Source organism: Thamnophis elegans, chromosome 12 (genome assembly GCF_009769535.1).
Source record: "Thamnophis elegans isolate rThaEle1 chromosome 12, rThaEle1.pri, whole genome shotgun sequence".
NCBI lineage: Eukaryota > Metazoa > Chordata > Lepidosauria > Squamata > Colubridae > Thamnophis > Thamnophis elegans.
The window spans coordinates 20,301,959-20,323,044 of record NC_045552.1 but is presented as its reverse complement, the minus strand read 5'-3'; the positions used below and the strand labels follow the sequence as shown (position 1 = coordinate 20,323,044).

The following is a 21,086-nucleotide window of genomic DNA, read 5'->3' as shown; positions in this document are numbered from 1 at the left end:
GTTTCCAGGTGTACACATAGGTCTTTCTTAAACGTTTCAACTGCAAATGTGAGGAAAGTGCCCCGGAGTCATCAGGAAACCTTCTCTACCTTCAGAACAAGGAGAGCTCTGATGAATCTGAAGGCAATTGAGTTCCTAAACCCTGTCTTCAAACCACATAATCGCGGCCTCTTTGCTGAATAGATACTCAGCCACTGCCGGTTGGAGGTGGAATTAAAGCCAGACTGGCTGGCAAACCAGGGATTGTGGTCAAACAGAAGAAGTTGATAATGAGGACTGGTTAGTTTTGAGCTGCGGTGGCGCAGTGGTTAGAAGTGGTACTGCAGGCTACTTCTCCTGACTGCTGGCTGCCTGTAATCTGGCAGTTCGAATCTCACCAAGCTCAAGGTTGACTCAGCCTTTGATCCTTATGAGGTGGGTAAAATGAGGATGTAGATTGTTGGGGGCAAGAGGCTGACTCTGTAAACTGCTTAGAGAGGGCTGTAAAAGCACTATGAAGCGGTATAAGTCTAAGTGCTATTGCTATTGCTAAATGAATTGAGGACCAAGTGTTAATATCTTGCTAGAGTTGGGTTTCATCCACGGCCACCAGTTTCTCAGCAGTGGTGGGTTCCGGGATTAAAACGATCATAACTAGAAGAAGAGAAGGTTTCAAATCTCAATCCAGAATCTGACTTCCAGCATTCTTCTTCTTGTGCCATATCCATCATTGGACGTTGGCAATCATGTTGGCAATCCATTTTTGTCAACAGCCAGATGAAAAAGTGCTGCTGAGTTTTCTCCTAACCAGTCCCTTAGGTTTTGAAGCCATGATGTTCTTCTTCTGCCTGGACCTCATTTGCCTTCAATTTCTCCCTGACTTCCAGCATGGAAGGAGTTAATTAATGGAAGGAGGGATGCATTCAAATATGCAGCTCATGCAGTCCCATTTCCAATCTAAAATATTCCATACAGGAGGGTGGGACCCTAAATCATTACCAATTTTTCTAAAAAAAGAAAAGAAACTGTCCCATGTATGAAAATATTTTAATGAGCTTTATAGAGGTTTGATCAAAAGCTCGCCTGCAACAGAGGACAAAGATGTTTACCACACCTCCCCCAACCCCACTATCTGCCGCCTTTTTTCTAAGCTTGGTGGAAGTCGAAGAGAGAAAAATTGAAATCAAAGGAGTCAAGACTACTGTAATTTCTCAGCCCAGACATGGAGACCCAAGTGGGGGCTTCTAATGAATTCAAGAATCAAGTTCGATGGAGCTGGGTTCATGCTTGGAACTCTATGCAAAGAGAATTGGGGGGGGGGGAGAAGGGGGAGGAGGAGGGAGGAGGAGGGAGGAGACTTAAGCAAATAATTGAGGACAGAAATGAAAGCTTAATTCATAAAAGCAAAACATTTTCCATTCATCAGCCTGCAAGCAGTTAAATGCGGGTGGGGCCGTCATTTTTGAAAGAAAAAAGGCCGCCTGCAACTTGGGGAAAAGATCCAGCAGGAAAACGGAAATGCAGAAAAGAATGTAAACTAGATGGGTTTCACAGAGCACAACACATCAACAGTTATTACATGCAATCATTTGTAAGATCGTTTGCCAAAAAGCCCAGAAATCTTTTTTTCATAATTCCCGTATGAGGGATTCAACATTTGGGGGAGAGGGGTGGAGGCCAGCAGGCCACTGTGAGACCTGGAGCAGCCTGCCACATTTGACAGAAAGAATGCATGCTAAAGACAGCAATGGGTTGCAAAGAAGATTGAATTAGACGATTTTATCCAATGATTGTTGTTTTATTCACTGATCATTTTATAATGTCTACGTGTCAGGATTGACCCGTGTGTGTGTGTGGTGTGTGCGTGTGTGTACCAAAAGTCAAAAGTGAATTGAAACTCCATGTTCAACTGTAAAACACGCATACACAAACACAACTGGTGAGTTAATTTAATCAGAAAAAAAATGGATTGGATTGTGGCGTCCTGTTGGGTCTCTGAGCTTGGAGGTTTTCTTGCAGACATTTCATACCAACTACATGACATCATCAGTGCCCTAGTTGTGCATCAATCAATGCACCACCGCAACGCACTGATAATTTTACCTAATTTGGTGATGATGGTTTGAAAGAAAACCATCAAGCTCAGGGATTATCAAGGACCCCAACAGGTGAGTTTCAATCACACCAATATGGCTATTATCATTATTTTTTGGACCATACCTCATTCCTTGCTCAAACTGGTCTAAGGCTGTTTACTACAAATGCATAGAGGCATAACCATTGGTTTAGACTGCTAAAGATCCAGGAGACTGTTATGTAAACGTCAGCTGCAATTTCCCCAGGATCCATGATGAAACCTTGCTGGATCATATGGTTACAATCTAAAGTCTCCTCTTTACAAGAATGAATGAACAATGTTGTACGGTATAGATTGGTTCTGAATAGGAAATAATTCTGTTGCTGGAATACATTAAAACTCTTCTTAGTAAATCTAGCTGAAAGAAACGATGTAAGAATTATCCTTGGACAAGAATTCCTTTCATTTTCCAGAATTTATCCAAAGAAGAGAACATTCGTAGCTCAAGGTTGAACTGTGGGGTCTCTGAGCTTGATAGAATAACATAGAATAGAATTCTTTATTGGCCAAGTGTGATTGAACACACAAGGAATTTGGTGCAGATGCTCTCAGTGTACATAAAAGGACAAGATAAATTCGTCAAGAATCATAAGGTACAGCCCTTCATGATAGTCATAGGGTACAAATAGGCAATCAGGAAACAATCAATATCAATATAAATCGTAAGGATACAAGCAACAAAGTTACAGTCATACAGCCATAAGTGGGAGGAGATGGGTGATAGGAATGATGAGAAGATGATAGTAATGGTTTTGTTGCAGAAGTTTCATTACCAAAGTAGGCCACAACATCAGTACACCAGCAAGCTCCGAGAATACCAAGTACACCACTTTTATCCAAAGTGTGATAAAAGGCTGGGGAGATTAATGGTCTAAATCCCAGCACATCTTTCATGCACACTGCACCATGGACTGGGATACTTTCTATTCTTAGAAAACAAGAAGTTTAGCTCAGGGGCAATATACTTAGCCCAGTGATTCTCCAAAGGAACAACTTTTAAGATGTGTGGATTTCAACTCTCAGAATTCCCCAGGCAGCATGGCTGGCTGGAGAATTCTGGGAACTGAAGGCCACAGATCTTAAAGTTGCCACCTTTGAAGGCAACACTGGCTTAGCCTCTAAGCCATGGGACAAGGGCCATACACCCAGCAGCGAACCGAAGCCAGAAAATGAAAGAGGCCAAGCCAAGATGAAAGGTAATTTAGGGTTAATCAAATGAAGCAATTAAACACAATGAAAGCGATTACTCCCTGTTATTTCGTAATTAAGCACTAAAGGTTACAATTCAGCAGAAATAGTTGGAGAAGCTTGAGAATCATCCACAAAGGATCGAGGGGGAGACGTACAAGCGTCGGACTCACAGTTGAAGTTTAGAGCTACCGATGTTTCTTGCCAGAACTTCATACGCACAAACTAAGCCCAGAGCACACTTCAAAAAATCTTACACAGGTAGTCCTCGACTTATTGCCATTTGATTAGTGACCGCTTGAAGTTGCAACAGCAATGAAAAAGTGACTTTGGACCCTTTCCCACCCTTGCAGCCACTGCATGTTTGATCTCCATGGTCCCGTGATCAAAATTCACATGCTTGGCTACTGGCATGTATTTATGACGGTTTGCAGTGTCCTGGGGGTCATGGGATCCCCTTTTGCAACCTTCTGACAAGCAAAGTGAAGCCAGATTCACTTCCCAATCGTGTTAATAACCAAACAATACACTGATTCACTTAACAACCATGGTAAGAAACGGAGCAAAAGTCACAAAACACAGTGATTCACTTAACAACAATGGTTAAGAAAGGTTCTAAAATTGAGCAAAAGTCACCAAACAACTTGCTTAGCAATAGAAATTTTGGGCTGCTTTTTGGTCAAGGACTACCTGTATCTCAGTTTTACAATAGAAAACATATTCTCCATTGTCATAGAATATTACCCTTTATTAAGAGAAAACATGCGGATGTGGGCACACACACACACACACACACACACACACACCCCACACCACACACAGGTAGAGGTGCCTTCTTTCTGGCTTTAAATAGAGATCTGCCCCAGGAGAATGGAAATGCTAGGGAAAGAGTTAGAGTTTAGAAAAGGGGTATGCATAAGTGCACCAGCATGCCTAACGTCCCTCTCCTACTGTCCCCATTTATTTGTACCTATTTCCTGTGCTCTTATTCGTGCTTATTCTTATTCCTGTTATCTTGTACCCAAGTGACAAAACAAACAACAAACAAATGGATAAATAAATAAGTGGATAAATAAATAAATGGATAAATAAACTGATAAATAAATAAATGGATAAATAAATAAATAGATAAATAAATGGATAAATAAATCCTACACTCCATAAGCTTGAACTCCTTTAATGTCCTTACCTCGGCCACTCCGTCCGACAAAGCGAAGGTCATTGAACCTGGCCACCTGATTCTTCATTACAGCCGAAGCATTCCGAAGCTCCGCCAATAGTTCTCATCATTGCCAGCCATGACCGTTACCACTGTCCCATCGGGACGTCCCCAAGGGATACCACCTAGAAGGAATCAAAGGTGGCATTTAGAATTATTCATTAATTAAAACTGTCCATTAATTGTAACCATTCAAGGGACATTTTTGGAGCCGGGGCTAAACACTATATAACCTGAGCAGGATAGGTGTGAGTGTGGGTGGAGGGCACAGCCAGTACTCTCGCGTGAGTCCCAAATTGCAATCCTATAGATTAGAATCATTGAACCACAGGGACCTCTAGGGCCTTCTAGTCTAGGGGTTTCCAACCTTGGCAACTTTTAAGACTTCGCTGGCTGAGAAACTCTGGGAGTTGAAGTCCACAAGTCTTAAAGTTGCCAAGGTTGGAGACCCCTGGGCTAGTCCAATCCCCAAGGCAGGAGCCTTACACCATCCCAGTCCAATGGGTGTTTGAAGAAATAAAACACTTAAAGGCTGCAGTTCTAAACCTTGACCTTCCCAACATCGGGATACATTGGCATTATAATTTGCAGGGCATCCTGTTCACATGACCACAGAAGTAAGTCAACAGGATTTATTTCTGAGAAAATAAGATTGCATTGGATTGTTATTGGGGGAACTTAAAGATAGAAGAACTTGATTTGGGAAACTTTGACAAGGAACAGGTTGAAATGTAATATAAACTTGGAATGGACATGTCCATTGGTATTTACACTTTCCACCATTATTCTGGACATGTTTTCATTTATAGGATATGTTTTCATGTATTTATTTCTGCATTATTTATTACTGCAATTTCTACACCGCTTGGTTGCAAAAGGAAAAAAAACCAGAAAACAACTTTGTGTTTACTTATTCTGATATTGAGAAATATACATTTAGAAATGTCTTCCATTCTCTTTTCCTTTTTTGAAAAATTATTTAGATAAATATTTTTAAAAAGCGATTAAATGCATTTAAATGTTCTCACGATCAGGATCAGGACAGACATAACAAAAGTTATTAAACTAATACAGTATACATTACCCAACTACCCACAACTCTGGGTGGAATTAGTTACGAATGAGTAAAAACAAACTGGGGCAGGAATGAAATTGTATTGTCTGTTGCTAATTTTAAGGACAACCTTCTCAGAGTGAACGCTTTTGAATACAGCATAGACAGAAGATCATCTCACGCAAAAGAATTATTTTACGGTGGCTGCTAAGCCTCATCAGCTTTCGACATTAACAAAAAAAAGTGTTATGTACTGACCATGTTTCTCTTTCTGCTCAGGCATTTTTTTATATCTATTCTTTATATGGTTTGTCGTTTTGTATGGCATTGTAAGAGCTTTCCTTTGGGATGACTTTGAATGAAAAACTGGGCTGACATTATACCAAGAAAATAAAATTAAAGAGCCACTCTGAATGAACTTTACATAACAGAATAATAGTTTTGGAAGGAACCTTGGAGGTCTTCTAATCCAACCCCATGCTCAAGCAGGAAACCCTGTACTGTTTCAGGCAAATGGCTATCCAATCTCTTATTAAAAATCTCCAGTGTTGGAGCACCCAGAACTTCTGGAGGCAAGCTGTTCCACTGATTAATTATTCTAACTTTTAGGCACAGAATAAAATTATAATACAGTTCATTATTAGTAATATTTCCTAAGCTCTTGAAAAGGACAGTTATTATGTATCAGCCTAAAATACAGACATACAAATGCTTATACGAAGAGTTAAGCCGAGTGAAATTCTCTCTCTCTCTCTCTCTCTCTCTCTCTCTCTCTCTCTCTCTCTCTCTCTCTCACACACACACACACACACACACACACACACACACACAAAATAAATGTGAAGTTATTGAGGACCCAGATTGTTGGGGGCAATATGCTGACTCTCTGTAAACCGCTTAGAGAGGGCTGAAAGCCCTATGAAGCGGTATATAAGTCTACTGCTATTGCTATTGCTATCAGTAAACACTTCAATTATTATTTGGCAAGTTGTATTAATTGAAATCTAAGCCACTTCAATCAATATTTTAATTAGCATTAAAAAGTGTTTTTAAACCATTGATTTAATAGTAGTTCCCTATTATTACTTTTAAATCACTGTTAATGCAGGGTAATTTACAAAATAGCTCAAGCAAGATTTGTAGTGTTGCCTCATTCCTACAACTAAGTCATGCAACAGATTTATTTGTTGTAAATTTTCTGCAGTGTTTAATTTCCCCAGTAGTTCTCAAAATGTTCCAAGATCACAGCTTTCCCATGGTAACTTCCCCATGTAACTACTATTGTCTAAGAAACAAGTAATAAAAATACTTGTAGTTGAAATATCTGAGAGTCATCAGGTTAGAGAAGAAACAGGATAGATGCTATTTTTTAAAAAAACTGGTAACCATAAAGTTATACAGACTACAATAAAAGATTCATGGGACATTTTTATAAAGTTTAAAAAGTTATTGTGCGATGCGCAAACTGTTTATTTTTATCAGGATAAAATGAGATGTTTAAATTGGCTGGCTGGAACTGAAATATCCTTCCGATGAATGATTCCATTGATTTTTCAGAAAAACGTCTATTAAGACCAGGCAACTTTTAAAAGACAAAGCTTTTGACAAGTTGGGTATTATAAGAGTTAAAGCAGTAGAAGGAGAGATTCATTATAGAGATTAATTGCTGATTATTTCATTGTTTAATTAAAACTCCATAGCTTGTGGGCTTTTAGAGAGATGATATTAGACCCCGATAATTTAAAATATTATATATCCTTTCAGGTCAATATTTTCCTTTAAAAAAAAGCAAAACTGATAATGTCTTTACCAGGACCAAACCTTATACCTGGAAAAAGGTATCCAGTTTTGATAGGTGGCACCTCTTCTCTCTCTAACTCTAAAGCATGCTGGGCTGGGGATTCTGGGAGTTGAAGTCCATTCATTTTTAAGTTGCCAAGTTTGGAAATGATGCACTATGGGCATCTGTAGATGTCCTTTCTATCTCTATCCAAGAAATGAATGCATAGGGTTATACCAGTGGCATCTAACCTTAGCTAGATTAACAACAATATCATACAATCATTCTTCAAGGTGATGGAGGGACTATAGAAATAAGGGATCATTTTACCCTAGGTTATGGTCATGTGATAGAATAACATTTTGTTAGTTTTTTTTTTTTTTGGAAAATATTATTATTACAAAAAAAATGGTTGAATACTCGTGTAATTTGGGGCTGGGATCTTGAGGGATAAGATCAGATGCTACATTGAAAAATAGGAATGCAATGGCTTTCTTGCTAATTATGTCTCAGTGTTGGGAATATCTGGAAACTCTATTTATAATTCATTAATATTAATAGCATTTTTCAACCACTTGATTAAAAATATTTTAGTAAAATTAGGATAATGAATCTACTGGGCCAGAATCATAGTTTTGTCACATCTAGAGAGTTTATATTTATTATGTTAATGGGAAAATGAATTTTGTCAATTCTCATATTTGAAAATTATGAACAATTTTTGATTCATTGTCTTTCTTCTTTTCTGCTCCTCATTACAACTTTCTATATTCTTCAGTTCTTGGTCCCCCGCACTCAGACCCCCTATGGATTACTATTCAATAAAAGTATAATGGAAAAATTGTTGGGTTAACATTATTTTGATTCTTTATTTTTCTCTCTCTCCTAACAATGAGTCTTTTATTCAAATCCAGTTAAAATAAGAATATCCTAAAGGGGCTTTTTCCAAAAAGCCACTGGGGGTTTTGGTTTTTAAAAAACAACATTTGTGCTTCTCATCCAAGATGCATCTTCAGATTCTTCAGAAAATGGAAGAGCAAAACATTTCCAAAGAAAAATACAAGAAAGTCCAGGTGCCTAGAAAAGCACCTTAGAGACAACCATGATCTGGATGGGGGAATCTCCATAGACATTTAAATAAACATTAAATTAATTCATGTTTTATTTTTTTACAAATCCATTTTACCCACTTATTTGGGCTTTGATTATTTAGGAGGTTATTGATACTAGAGTGAATAATTTTGATATACTTTCCCCTATTCTCAAGACTACCTGAGAGGTAACTTGGTAGTGATGTATTTTAAAAACTAGTTTCTTGATAGCAATGTGTCCCGTCAAAAGTGGGAAAGTAATGTTTAAAAGCTAAACTCTTTCAAAAGTGTTTCTCAACCTTGCCCAATTTGAAGATATGTGGACTTTGACTCCAAAATTCAGTCATTTAAAACTCAGCCCTCTTTCAGTCTATATGACAAGGACTGCAAAGTGACCAAACCGGTCAGTTCTAGGGAGATCAACCATGACTGCTCTTTGGAAGGCCAAGCCCTGAAGAGGAAACTCAAATACTTTGGCCACCTAATGAAAGGAAGAAGGACTCTCTGGAGAAAAGCCTAATGCTGGGAACGATTGAGAGCAAAGAAGAAGGGGACGGCAGAGAAGGAGGTGGCTGGATGGAGTCACCGAGGCGTGAGCTTAAATGGACTTCAGAGGATGGTAGAGAACAGGAAGGCCTGGAGGAACATTGTCCATGGGGTTGTGATGGGTCGGACACGACTTCGCCACTGACAACAACAACAATCTCTTTCATTTTCTACGACAAGGAGGAAATAGGACAACTGTGCTTTTAATTCAAAGGCCTGCCTGTAAACACAAGTTTTTTGGGGAAATAAATATGAATCTGAGACTAAGTAGGGACAGTTTACTTGCAAATTCAGTGGGAAATTAATTGCCTCTTTATAGGAACCTTGGAGGGGAAGAGCCGTGCTAGTGTGCAGTTGTCAAAAAATGAGGAGGAGTCTGGTAAAACATTTTATTAAAAGGTATCAGATTTTGTGAGCTACACCTACTACCTGCACTATCAAGGCAACAGCTAAGGGGCTTGACAAGAAAAACAAGTGTTATCTCAGGATTAAACTCCTTTCATCTGCGACATGATGCAGGTCGGTTTAGTGCATTGGATCAGGCCCCTAACTGTACAGACCTGCCCAGTTTATGGAAATAAATCTTGTAGAGATCAGTAAGACTTGTTCTCAAGTAAGTGGCTATAGGATTACAGCCTAAAAGTGTATAATTTGGCGGCATCACACCCAGTTCAACTTCACTTGTTAATTAGTTTAATGGATAGATTAAGACCTTGCTTTGCTAAATTATTATTTTTGTTTATGCAACACCCTCAGAGGTGCATAATCAGAAGAGGCTGCTTCCTGCCTCAGGAGCTCCTCGTCCTAATACTTTCTGGCAGAAGCCCTCTTGGATTTGTGCACCTCAACAAACCACACGCCAGCTTTGGGAGTTGGGTGACCCCAATTGGAGAGAGGTTTAGATCCTAAGCCATGGTTTATATGGGGTTTATTAATTAAGCCCCATATGCTGGTGTTCTGCAGCACACTCAGCCGCACAATAGCAGTTGGTTTCGTGGCTTTGAGAGATGGGTGATCGAACCCATAGAGAAAAGAGAAGCTGCTCTTACTGAGCCATAATTGATAGTAATCCATATTCTAATCCCCCCCCCCCCAGAGAGGTTATTCTTAGAAGTGGAGGGGTTCCGGAACTTCAGGTTTATTTTTGGAGGGGTTGGGGGGGGTTAGTTTGATTCATGAATACTCCACAACAATAATAGGCAATTGTCTTTCTATCACCTCCTTCACAGAGAAGCCTGGGTGTTCGGTATGAGCAATTGCTCTAGCCCTAGCCCTAGCCCTACCTCTAACCCCTACCCTACCCCTACCTAGTCATACCCTAGCCTAGCCTAGCTCTAACCCTAGTCTTGCCCTAGCCCTAGCCCTACCCTAGCCCTAGCTCTAACCCTAGCCCTAGCCCTACCTAGCCCTATCCTACCTTAGCTCTAATCCTAGCCTAGCCCTACCTAGCCATAACCCTAACCCATAGATGCAGAGTTCAAGCCTTTTATTACAGGAATCTCCCACTTCCGGCAGCCTATGTCTGGGAATGAGTATATGTTCCAAGGACCTTAGTGGGGGTCAGCCCCAGCCCTTTTGCATTTATGTAGTGACTCCAGGCTGGTTTTTATGCTTGACCCTCCTCCCTGCGAGGCTGGGAGCTTCCCAACATCAGGCAAAGACAGGATAGGATTGGATTCAAACTCATGTCAAGCTGTACAGGTAGTCCTTGATTTATGACCATAATTCAGCCCCAACATTCCATTATTAGGCAGTTGTTAAGTGAATTTTGCTCCAATTTGTGATCTTTTTGTCACAGCTGTTCAGTGAATCATTGCCATTGTTAAGTTAGCAACACAGTTGGGTCCCAGAAGGGGATGACACCACCCTGGGACACTGCAACCATCATAAATACCACAATTCAGATGCTTGCCAGTGCAAATCACCTGAATTGTGCTCATGTGACCCTAGGGATGCTACAACAGCTACAACGTGTCAAAAAGGATAAAAAGTCACTTTTTTTCCAGTGCCGTTGTAACTTCAAACAGTCATGAATGGTTGTAAGTCAAGAACTACCTGTCGTTTACTTTGTTTCATTGAATAAACCAGAATTGCGAAGCGCATTCAACCCACTAAGCGCAGGGCAAAGAGACCGCAGCGTGGCTGAGATGGGAGAAGCCAGCCCACACCTGAGGCTACAAAGCTGACTGGATCCAGGCGAGGAGGAGAGAAGGAGCAGGAGGGAAGAGGAGGGGAAGGAGGAGGAGGACGAGGGGGGGAGGAGGAGGAGGCACGAGGAGGGGAGGAGGAGGAGGAGGAAGAGGAGGGGGGGGGAGGAGGAGGAGGAGGAGGAGGAGGAGGAGGAAGGCTGGCCGACCGTGTGGGTCTGGCTGCTGCTTTGGAAATGAGGAAGAGCAGTTCATCAAGAAGTCCTGGCGCAAGGAAGGTCTCTTGCATTCTGTCAGGCAGTCTCAGCAGCTCCTGGGCACTTTCCAAGTGGTTGGAAAGAGATCCAGAAGCTGAGGACTCCCTCTAAGCTGGGCCCACTGGGTGGGGCCACAGGCATTACTGGGGCATATGGGAAAGAGTTCCCCCCCTTTCAAACGCCATCACTCTGCTAAATAAATAATTCCCTCAACACTGTCAAACTATTTACCAAGTCTGCATTACTATTACTATTAATCTTCTGATCGTTCCTATCACCCATCTCCTCCCACTTATGCTGTTATGACTCTAACTTTGTTGCTTGTATCCTTACGATTTATATTGATTGTTTCCTAATTATGATTTGATTGCTTATTTGTACTCTATGACTATCATTAAGTGTTGTGCCTTATGATTCATGACGAATGTATCTTGTTCTTTTATGTACCTGAGAGCATCTACACCAAAGACAATTTCCTTATATGTCCAATCACACTTGGCCAATAAAGAATTCTATTCTATTCTATTCTATTCTATTCTTCATTCCATATTCTATTCTATTCTATTCTTTTCTATTCTATTCTTCATTCCATATTTTCTACTCTACTCTACTCTACCTCTACTCTATTCTTACTCTACTCTACTCTACGCTACTCTACTCTACTCTACTCTACTCTACTCTACCCTACCTACCCTAACCTACCCTACCCTACCCTACTCTACTCTAAAGAGAAAGAAGAACCTGCCCAAATTAAGTTCTTCATTTTTGGACGTCCTTCCTTTTTGGGGGGAAGAAAACCCCTACAGAAATTTAAGGGCCAAATTTTTATTTTTCCAATTGCTTTTCATTTACTTCCACCATTTCTTAAAAGGATGCCCCCAGCTCAGATGGACTTCTTGCAGGTATAAGATCTGAAAGGTGGGGGGAGATATGGATCCGGAGGAGGTTGCAATTAATCAACAGGGACTGGATCACACAGAGAAACACAAATGATGATCACTATTCAGCAATTTTTTAAAAAAATCCATTTGGATCCAGGATTTGGTCATGTTGTGGAAATTATTTTCACTACTGCAGCCCTGTTTAAAAGGGCAGGTTCCCTCATTTTAAACCAGTTCTTAAAATAAATTCCAAAGTTTATTCCTGAAGGACTTTTCTTTCCCTGCATCCTGAAATCTGTTTCTTAATAAAGCCAGATTTATTTCTTTTTTAAGAGGAGGATTTTAAAGATAAAACAGTATTTTTTAAAAGGTTCTAAAATACGGTGATGGTAGTGATGACAAGGAACATGATGTGTAATGTTTAAGGCTTAGGAACTAATAGTATTCTGAAAAGGAAAGGAAAGAAAAGAAAAAGAGAATTATTTAGCTATTTTCTGCACTTTACAGGCCATTTGTTACCTAGATCTGTGCTGCTACCTTTCTTTAATATATAAAATTAGAAATTTAATAAACGTATGTAGGATACAGGTTCCTATTAGGTATATTTATGAGGCATAAAGAATGCTAGTGAAATTTCCTTCCTTCCTTCCTTCCTTCCTCTCCTCTTCATACAATTAAATTCACAACTTTTTTCTGCTTTTTTAGCAATGTTGTTACCCTGAATTTTATCTTCTTTATCCTTCCTTCCTTCCTTCCTTCCTTCCTTCCTTCCTTCCTTCCTTCCTTCCTTCCTTCCTTCCTTCCTCAGGTGCCATGGCCATGAATGGGGACTTCCGAGACATGCATCGCGCCTACCAACAGATCTTTGTGACTAATGAACCGTTTGCAAAAGAAACGCCATGGCACTTTATGGGCGCCCTGCTAGCGCCACAAATTGAACTGATGGTCTATTAAATCCCTCCCATGGGGTCAGTCTTATGCGGCTTCCCGCGGCCGAAATCTGATTCCCCTCCCTCCCAATTCTAGGCGCGGCTAGTTTCTTCAATGCTGCCCTGCAGAGAACTGCGCTTGCCAGCAGCTGCCCCAGCTCAAAGAAGGACCGGGGGTTTTCAAGTGAGAACTCCGGACAACGAGTTCATTCAGTAATCGGGTTAAGCGTGTTGTGTGAACGCAGCCAACGTCTAGAGAGAGGCGATTCTGTTGCGGCTTGTGCGCCCTTCCGGAGCTTAGAGCGCTTCTCGCAGAGCCCGAAGCTCTTTCTCCCCGCCCGGTGTTCTGCTCCGTCGGCCTAGTTCCGGGACACAGGTCCAGCAACAGGGCGCGGGATCCGGTGGGAGTTGGGTTCTTCCAGGAGCCTCCTCGGGTTGCCGACCGTCCAGCGTTTCTAAAGCTGGTGCCGAAGAGGTGGAGTAGGATGAGGAGTAGGAGTAGGAGTAGGGGTCTGCGAAGGAGCGCGGCCGGGGCAGTTGCGCCGGCTGCCCGAGAGCCTTCGGCGACCGGAAACGGGGCGCCTTCAACTCTGTCCCCGCCGCTGCGGAATCCCCTTTCTCGCACGAACTGGCTCGCTCCCCTGAGGACTAGCCGGCTGCCAATTATCTATATGGGGATCGTCTGCGCATCTGGGGCGCTGGGCTCCCTGAGATTTGGGGCATCCCAGCCGGAGTGACCAAAAAGACAGGCGCCCTGCTTTGGGGCTTTAGGGAAAAAAGGTCCCTCTACTCCAGGGGTGTCCAAACTGGGAACTTAAGACTTGTGGACTTCAACTCCCAGCTGGGGAATTCTGGGAGTTGAAGTCCACAAGTCTTAAGTTTCCAGGTTTGGACACCCCTGGTCTACTCGGAGGAAAAGGGAGCCCGCGGTGGGTCTGCATCCAAGACTTTAATCCCGAAGGTCCAACAGGCTTAGATACCCGGAATGGGATGTGGGCAGGATTGGTCCGACTCCCCCGTCACTGTTGGGGTAAAGAGATTGAGAAGGGCAGAACTCCAAAGCACTTTTTCAAGAGGCCACTGGGGCTTTCTTTGTTTTTCCTTGAAGGCGTTTCGCTTCTCATCCAAGAAGCGTCTTCAGTTGTTCAGATCAGCAAAAAAAAAAAAAAAATATCCAGTTGCCTTTGAGGGGGAAAAAAAAAACACCTTGGGACACCATGACCTTGGACCATTGAGAATCTCCATAGAGAAAGCAGACCTTCATAACTAGGTCCACACAACACATTTCCCCTTTAATATGGTTTGTTTATATCCTGGCTTGGCCTGATTTGCAAAACTCGGCCATTCTTTTGCTTACCCAGAAAGCAGCAACGTGCATTCTCGTGGTCGGGATCACTCAAGGCAGGAGTTTGCCAACCTTAAGAGCCACAAAGGTCCTAAGCAGAAGCGTTCCCCCCCTTCATTTCTGGAGGCGACTGGAAGTCCGGTTCCCCCATCATAGAGTCAGAACTCCCAAAGCACCTCCTAGCGCGGCATCTTTTTTTCCTCTGTCCTAATTTGGAACAACAGGGAGCCGCAGCAGAGGGATAAAAGAGCCACATGCGGCTCCTGAGCTACCCCTGGCCCGAGGCATTGGGTTGAGCAAAAATGGTGAATTCTCTTAGCATAATGGAGAAACCAGACAGCCAGCTAAAGCCCAATTGGGGTTTGTTTGACCATGGCGTGTTGTGTTAAAAAACACCCCAGGGGTTTTTAAACGGAGTTTTAAATATAAAGAGCTGCGTGAACCCAGGTTCTCGATCTTTTTTATGTATTGACTAATTCTAGATTCGCAAATAAAACCCAACCTAACCGGAAAGTTTGCAAACCGTTTTGTAAAAGTGGGCTTAGGCTGAATCTTCGGAGGTTGCTTCTCTTGGAGTCCTCCAGGCGAAGCGGCCGGTTTTGTCTCTCCTTGCCCGTAAATTAACTCCACCTTCGCTCGCGCCCTCTGCACTGCCTGCAAATTAGTTTTTAATTACTTTATTTCGATTTCTGCATCTTTCCGATCAGAAGCCTCTTTCGTGCTACCACGGCTATTACCGTAGTAAGCAATATTCTTCGCTGGCAGCCCATTAAGAAACAGTTACTTCAAAATGCTGCGGTTGCTTTCATTACACACCTGTCTATACTGATGTTGCAAAATGTTAGAAACGATAACAGCTAACATCTGGCAAAGGTTCCGTTGGGGAGATCCGGAACAAAGAGAAGACAACTTTTGCCGGCTTCTAGAATTCCGGGGGTGGGAATCTTCCCACCAACCAAAATGGAAAAGGGGCAGAATCAGCTTGTAAGAACTGTCTCCGTTTTAACTTTATTTTGGTTTCGGTGGGTTCCTCGTGAATGTGGCCTGTGTCCCCGAATTCAGGGTTCAAGATACGATGCAGATCCGGACAAGGATGGGAGAAACCGGATTCAGGCAGCTGAGAACGTCTCGAAAGGTTTTGGGAATGAGGACTCAGATTGTTGAGGGCAATAGGTTGACTATAAACCGCTTAGAGGGGGCTATAAAAGCACTATGAAGCGGTATATAAGTCTAAGTGCTACTGCTATACCCCCGTCCCCATAGATAAAGGGTCTCGATCTCCGAAGGAAAGAAATGGGATTCAGCTTAAATCAAAACAGAGCCGCGATTCTCGCAGCCTCGGAAAGTTAAACTGCTGCCGGAAGATCACAGCGCCGCAAAGACTTACGAAGAAAGGAGAGGAAGAGAAAGAAAAGCGAGCCGCTCGGTTGAAATAAGGATAGTTAGCCCTTTTCTCCACTTTCTTTGGCTTCTCGTCGGAAATCTTCTGGAAGTCGATTCGCTCAACCTCCTGCCCACGCCGGAAAGTAGAATGGGCGTCCCTAACTCCGAGTAAAGGGGCGAAAGTCGGGAGTGGGGGAAAGGACGCCGCGCTGCGATCATCCCAGCTGCCAAAACACGAAGCCCGGTTTCTAAGAAGAGCGAAGGGTGCAGGGGGAGGGCGGAGGGGCAGGAGGAGGCAGCAGAGGCCGGAGAAGGAAGGAGGGGAGGCAGAAGTCGGGGGTAACTCGGGTTCCTGGACAACTGCAAGGGGGCTCGCTCGCTTCCCTTGTAACTGTGGCAGATCCGAATTCAAGAGACGCTTCGTCTTTCGAAGACGCGTCTCTTTCCCAATAAGGTTGTAAAGAAGAGGCAAAACGCTGCCGCCTGGACAGACCATCTCGGTCGGGCACGAATAGCAGCGGAGACGCGGCTCGTCTGAACGCCTGCCTAAGCAAGCGCTGGGATCCCCCGCCTTGTTTTTGATCCCAAGTCACCCGCAGAAAAGAAATTAAAGGGTTAATTCTTAAGTGCCAATTTAAAAGGGATTTTTTTTTAAAGGCCGTTCTTCCCTTTGGCCCGAAAATTGGAGCACGGACTATCAATTAATGCAACTTGTTTCCCCACTGGGCACACATGGATCTACACTACTACACCACGGATCTGCAGAGGATGGAGGTAAAACTCGGAAATATCTGAACGTAACAGGATTAGGAAGGCTGCGTTTTTGCCCAAACTCGGAAAAGTAACGGTGTGAATTTGATTCTTAATAACAGCCCCCCTCCTTTCCCCGCAGTAACCCTGAGGACTAGAAGTTTAAGTCAAAAACCGGCGTGGCAGGCAAGCTTTCTGTCGCTCAAATGGAGCTGAGTAAAATTGAACGCGCTGGGGTGTTTGAGGTAGCCAGCGCCCCCTCCTCCTTCTTTACACAAACTCTCCTTCCCCTTTTCAAAACCAGAAAACAAACCAGTCGCGAAGCGAAGCAAAAGAAGTGGGACAGACGCCAGCTAGCGAAAGAGCCACGGGGTGGGGGAAAAGCAGAGAAGGCCGGCCTCAGAACAGAGGGTCCTCGCTCTATTTTGGAAATAAATTCAACCTTACAACAGCCAGGATATTGTGTGTGTGTGTGTTGTGTGTTATTTCGTTTCGGTAGACCAGAGGTCTTCAAACTTGGCAACTTTAAGACTTGTGGACTTCAACTCCCAGAATTCCTCCAGCCAGCTGGAAGTTGAAGTCCACAATTCTTAAAGTTGCCAAGTTTGGGGACCCTGCGGGAGACCTATTTGGGGGGGGGGAGGGGGGGAGGGAGAGAGAACATTTCTGGGCATGCGCCATTCTTCTTACTAAGCTTTACGACTACCAGATATTTGTGAGAAATCTTGTTATTTCTACGGGAAACGCTGCCTCGTCCCCAGTTCTAGGACGTTTTCGAGGTTATCGCTATTTTTCTTAGGGCTCCTATTTGGGCACCTTCACTTTTACTTTCCTCCCGCGCTTACAGGGACGTTAGATTCCCGTCGGGGGGAGAAGAAAACGCGGCCCAGACGTCGTGTGGGTGAAGTGAGCATCGCGTTTAGATTCCGGAAAGCAAGTTACTACAGGCTGGAGGAGATGATCTGGCTTCACACGAGACGCTCGGGTACAATGGGTGGGATGCCCGAGAGTTCGAGTGCGCCAGAGGAGTCCAGGCGAAATCTCGACCTGTGGCGTGTGGACCGGGCGATAGTTGTTAGCCTTTCGCAAGAGACTGAAGTCCGGTCTGGTTTTCCCAGCAGACTTTGGGTAAGAGGGCGATCAGCTCTGCTACTCATTGGGGGTTCACGGTTTATCCGTGGAGGTCGGAAGAGTTATGTTTGGGAGCGGCGGGGTGGTGGTGTTTATTTCGTTTTTTATTTTATAAGTGGCCGACTTGTATGAACTGAGCGGGTATTTAAATAATATACATACATACATACATACATACATACATACATACATACATACATACATACACATACATACATACTGTCCTTTATTCCTTTAGAAGAATCTGTCCTGTCCTTCGGTCGGTTGGTGTCTGTCTGTCTGTCTGTCTGTCTGTCTATCTTTCTATCTATCTATCTATCTATCTATCTATCTATCTATCTATCTATCTATCTATCATCTATCTATCTATCTATCTATCTATCTATCTATCTATCTATCATCTATCTATCTATCTATCTAAATATCTAAATATCTAATATCTCTATCTATCTAAATATCTAAATATCTATCTATCTATATTGTGCCAATTTAACTATGACGCCCAATTTGTGTTTGGAGGGTATCCCGGAGAAAAAATTTAGTTATTTTTCCTTGACATATCTCCCGCTTTTTTTTTAAAGACTCTTTACTCCCCTCGCTTTGAAAAGGGGAATTTTCTTTCTCTTTTCATAGCAGGAAAAAGGCCTACGGAGATCGGAAATCACCATATCCGCCGCCGGTCCAAGTTCTGAAGAGTCCGTAAGTTCCGTTCCCCTTCTGAAATTCTCATTCTGTATCTGGGCTCCGGTTGGACAGTCTGGGCGCCTTACAGGTTTGACTCCAACGCTGAGTCAAAAGCGCTGGAGCTAAAAACCTCCCCTTTATTTAACAGGGAAGGTTTTAGCTCCAGGCTGCGTTGGGTTGCTTGTTCTTGCTCTTTTTAAGGAGTGCAGCATGCACAGATATTATATAGAGTAAAATAGTGGTTTATTTAAATTTCACAATCGCTTTACATTGCCTTGCGCTGTTTGGACGGTAGACCGCTTCGAGCGTAACTACAAGGCGAGGAGAAGAGAAAAGAAGGAAGGGGGGGGGATTTTGGAACCGTGTTTGCGGGAGATGATTGAAGTGGATTATTCTACACTCGGTTGGGGACGGCTGAATTACAGAAAAAGGGTTCCAAGCGGCCTTTGGGACTTTTCTGTAACTTTGGCTACCTTCTTGGCATTGGGGGGGGGGGGGGGGGCGCACCCTTGTAGCGCTCTGGGGGAAAAAAACCGAACGACCCTTCTTCAGCAAGGGAGTCTCTCAGCCTCCTCCTCCCACCCCCACCTCGAGCCTCCGAACCTGCCCGGGGACCTGCTAGTTGGTCAGGGACGATTAAATCCCAGATTCGGGAAATCCGGAGAGCTGGGTGGGCGAAGACGCCGACGCCGCCCGCCAAGAGCCGAGGTGCAGCCGAGGGATAGCGCTCCCCACCTGCGGAAGCAAGTCGCGGGGAATACCGCAGGCTTCTGGGATTAACATTTAGGAAGCTGCCTGCGATTCAGCCTTGCGGTTTCCCCTCAGGAAATTAAAGGCGTTTTTGGGCTGCCAAGGTCGGGGGGAGGGGGAGTGGTAGGGAAAACTCCCTCGTCTGTTTTGGCAGAGTGCCCCCGGGGGGGGGAGAGGAAGTGGGAGCTGCTGGGTAACCCTGCAAACCGCTTGCCTAGGGGGGCCCTTTCGCCTGCCTTTCCCCCCTGCCCGCCCAGCGCCCATCCCGCTGCTTTTGCCGTTAAACCGCGAGTCCTCCCGGGCGCTTGGGAAGCCCGCTCGGCAGGAAACATCTGCGCGCCTCTCCCAGGACCTCGCCCGCTCCGCCCAGCCTCCCCCCCCCTCACAGCTTACCTTGAAGGCCACGGGGAGGGTCTTGTTGCATCTCCAGTGGGAAGGCAGCACCGAGCACAAGAAGTTGGGGCTGTCGGTCCTCACCAGCTCTCCCGGGTGATCGGCCAGGACGTCCACCACCGAGCGCGCCTCGGTCCGGCTGCGAGGTCCCGGGACCGGCGCGCTTAGGGCACCGCTGTTCTCTCCCATCTTGCCGCAGGGGAAGGCCGTGGAGGGAGGTGTGAAGCGCCTGCTGGTGCTGGGGTCTACGGGAATACGCATCACAACAGCGGGCGTTAGGGGAGGAAGGAGGAGGGGGCGGCGGTGCTGCTGTTGCTGGCCGAGAGGCGAGGGAAACGGGCGCCCAGGGCGCAGCGAGCCAGATGCCCAAGAGCGCACGGCGGGCTGCTCCGAAGCCAGGCGCGGGAGAAAGCCGCCCCAGGCACCCCCGCAAGTCGGGCCGCCGCCGCCACCACCAGTCCCTGCCGCTTCGGCCGCCAGTCGCTCCTTAGGGCGCAGCTCAGGCGGCGCGTCTTCCCGGGGCCCCGTTGCGCTTCTCGTGCTCCTCGCCTCCGCCGGCGGTGGTCGCGGCCAGGCGGCGGGCCCAGGCGCCTTGGTGGGGGATCCCCCGGGGCCGAGAGCTCCGTCCTTCGGCCGCTCGGCGTTGCAGTCCCGTGGCGCTCGGCTCCGGAGCGCAGACGGTCGCGGTGGGGAGCCCGGAGGCGGTCAGCGAGCGGTTGGCCGAATCCCAGAGCGCTCCTTTCGCGCGCCTCCCGCGCCCAGGCACAACCAAGGCGACTCAGACCAAATAAACCCCGGTTCCGTCGGCGGCAGCAGCGGGGCAGCAGCGGCGCTCGGGACTCCCTCCCGCAGTCACGACGGAGGGGCGGGGAGGCGAACCAGCAACATCCCGCGCTTCTCGGCTCGGCGGCTTCTCTCTCCCCGCGAAGGGACCGCGGCGAGACCTCAACAGGTTTCAGTTCTCTCCGCCGGGGTCCGGCCGTTTCCTGCTCCTCCTGACAAGCACGCCAGGCGCCCTTAGCCGGCCTCCTCCTAACCCGCCTCCTCCCGACACGTCTGAAAGCAGCCGAAAAGTGGCCGCGGTTACATACTGGCTCCTTCCCTTCTTTCTGCCACTTCTTTTTTTTTCCCCTTGTTCTTTTTCTTAAAAGTTTATTTACACAGAGGCGGCCAGGGGGCGGGGCGCGGGGCGGCGCAAGGGCAGCGGAGCCAGCCACTCAGAGCGGCGGGGCGGGGCAGGGAGGCTGGGAGGAGGAGGGGTCTGCCAGGACCCCGCCCCTTTTTGAAGCAGACCCCGCCCGCTTCCTTAGAAAGGGGAAAAAAACGTGCGGCCCGGAGGCTTGTTGGGGGGGGGGGGCAGCGTGTTTGGTTCCCCCCCCCTTTCGGCTTCTCTCTTTTAGCGCTTCCTTTCCCTTCCTCTCCCCGCAGAACAAATCGATTTC

The 21,086-nt window shown here is 45.4% G+C and overlaps 1 protein-coding gene across 1 annotated transcript in view; it reads right to left on the bottom strand.

Moving 5' to 3' along the window:
• RUNX3 (RUNX family transcription factor 3) overlaps positions 1-20,157 on the bottom strand; it is a 96,285-nt gene extending 76,128 nt beyond the window's left edge. The window contains 4 exon segments of the mRNA XM_032228069.1: positions 4,494-4,580; positions 4,583-4,630; positions 4,633-4,648; positions 19,645-20,157. Coding sequence (XP_032083960.1) covers positions 4,494-4,580; positions 4,583-4,630; positions 4,633-4,648; positions 19,645-19,905 — 412 coding nt within the window. The 5' untranslated portion in view covers positions 19,906-20,157.
• Between the last annotated feature and the right edge of the window lie 929 nt (positions 20,158-21,086).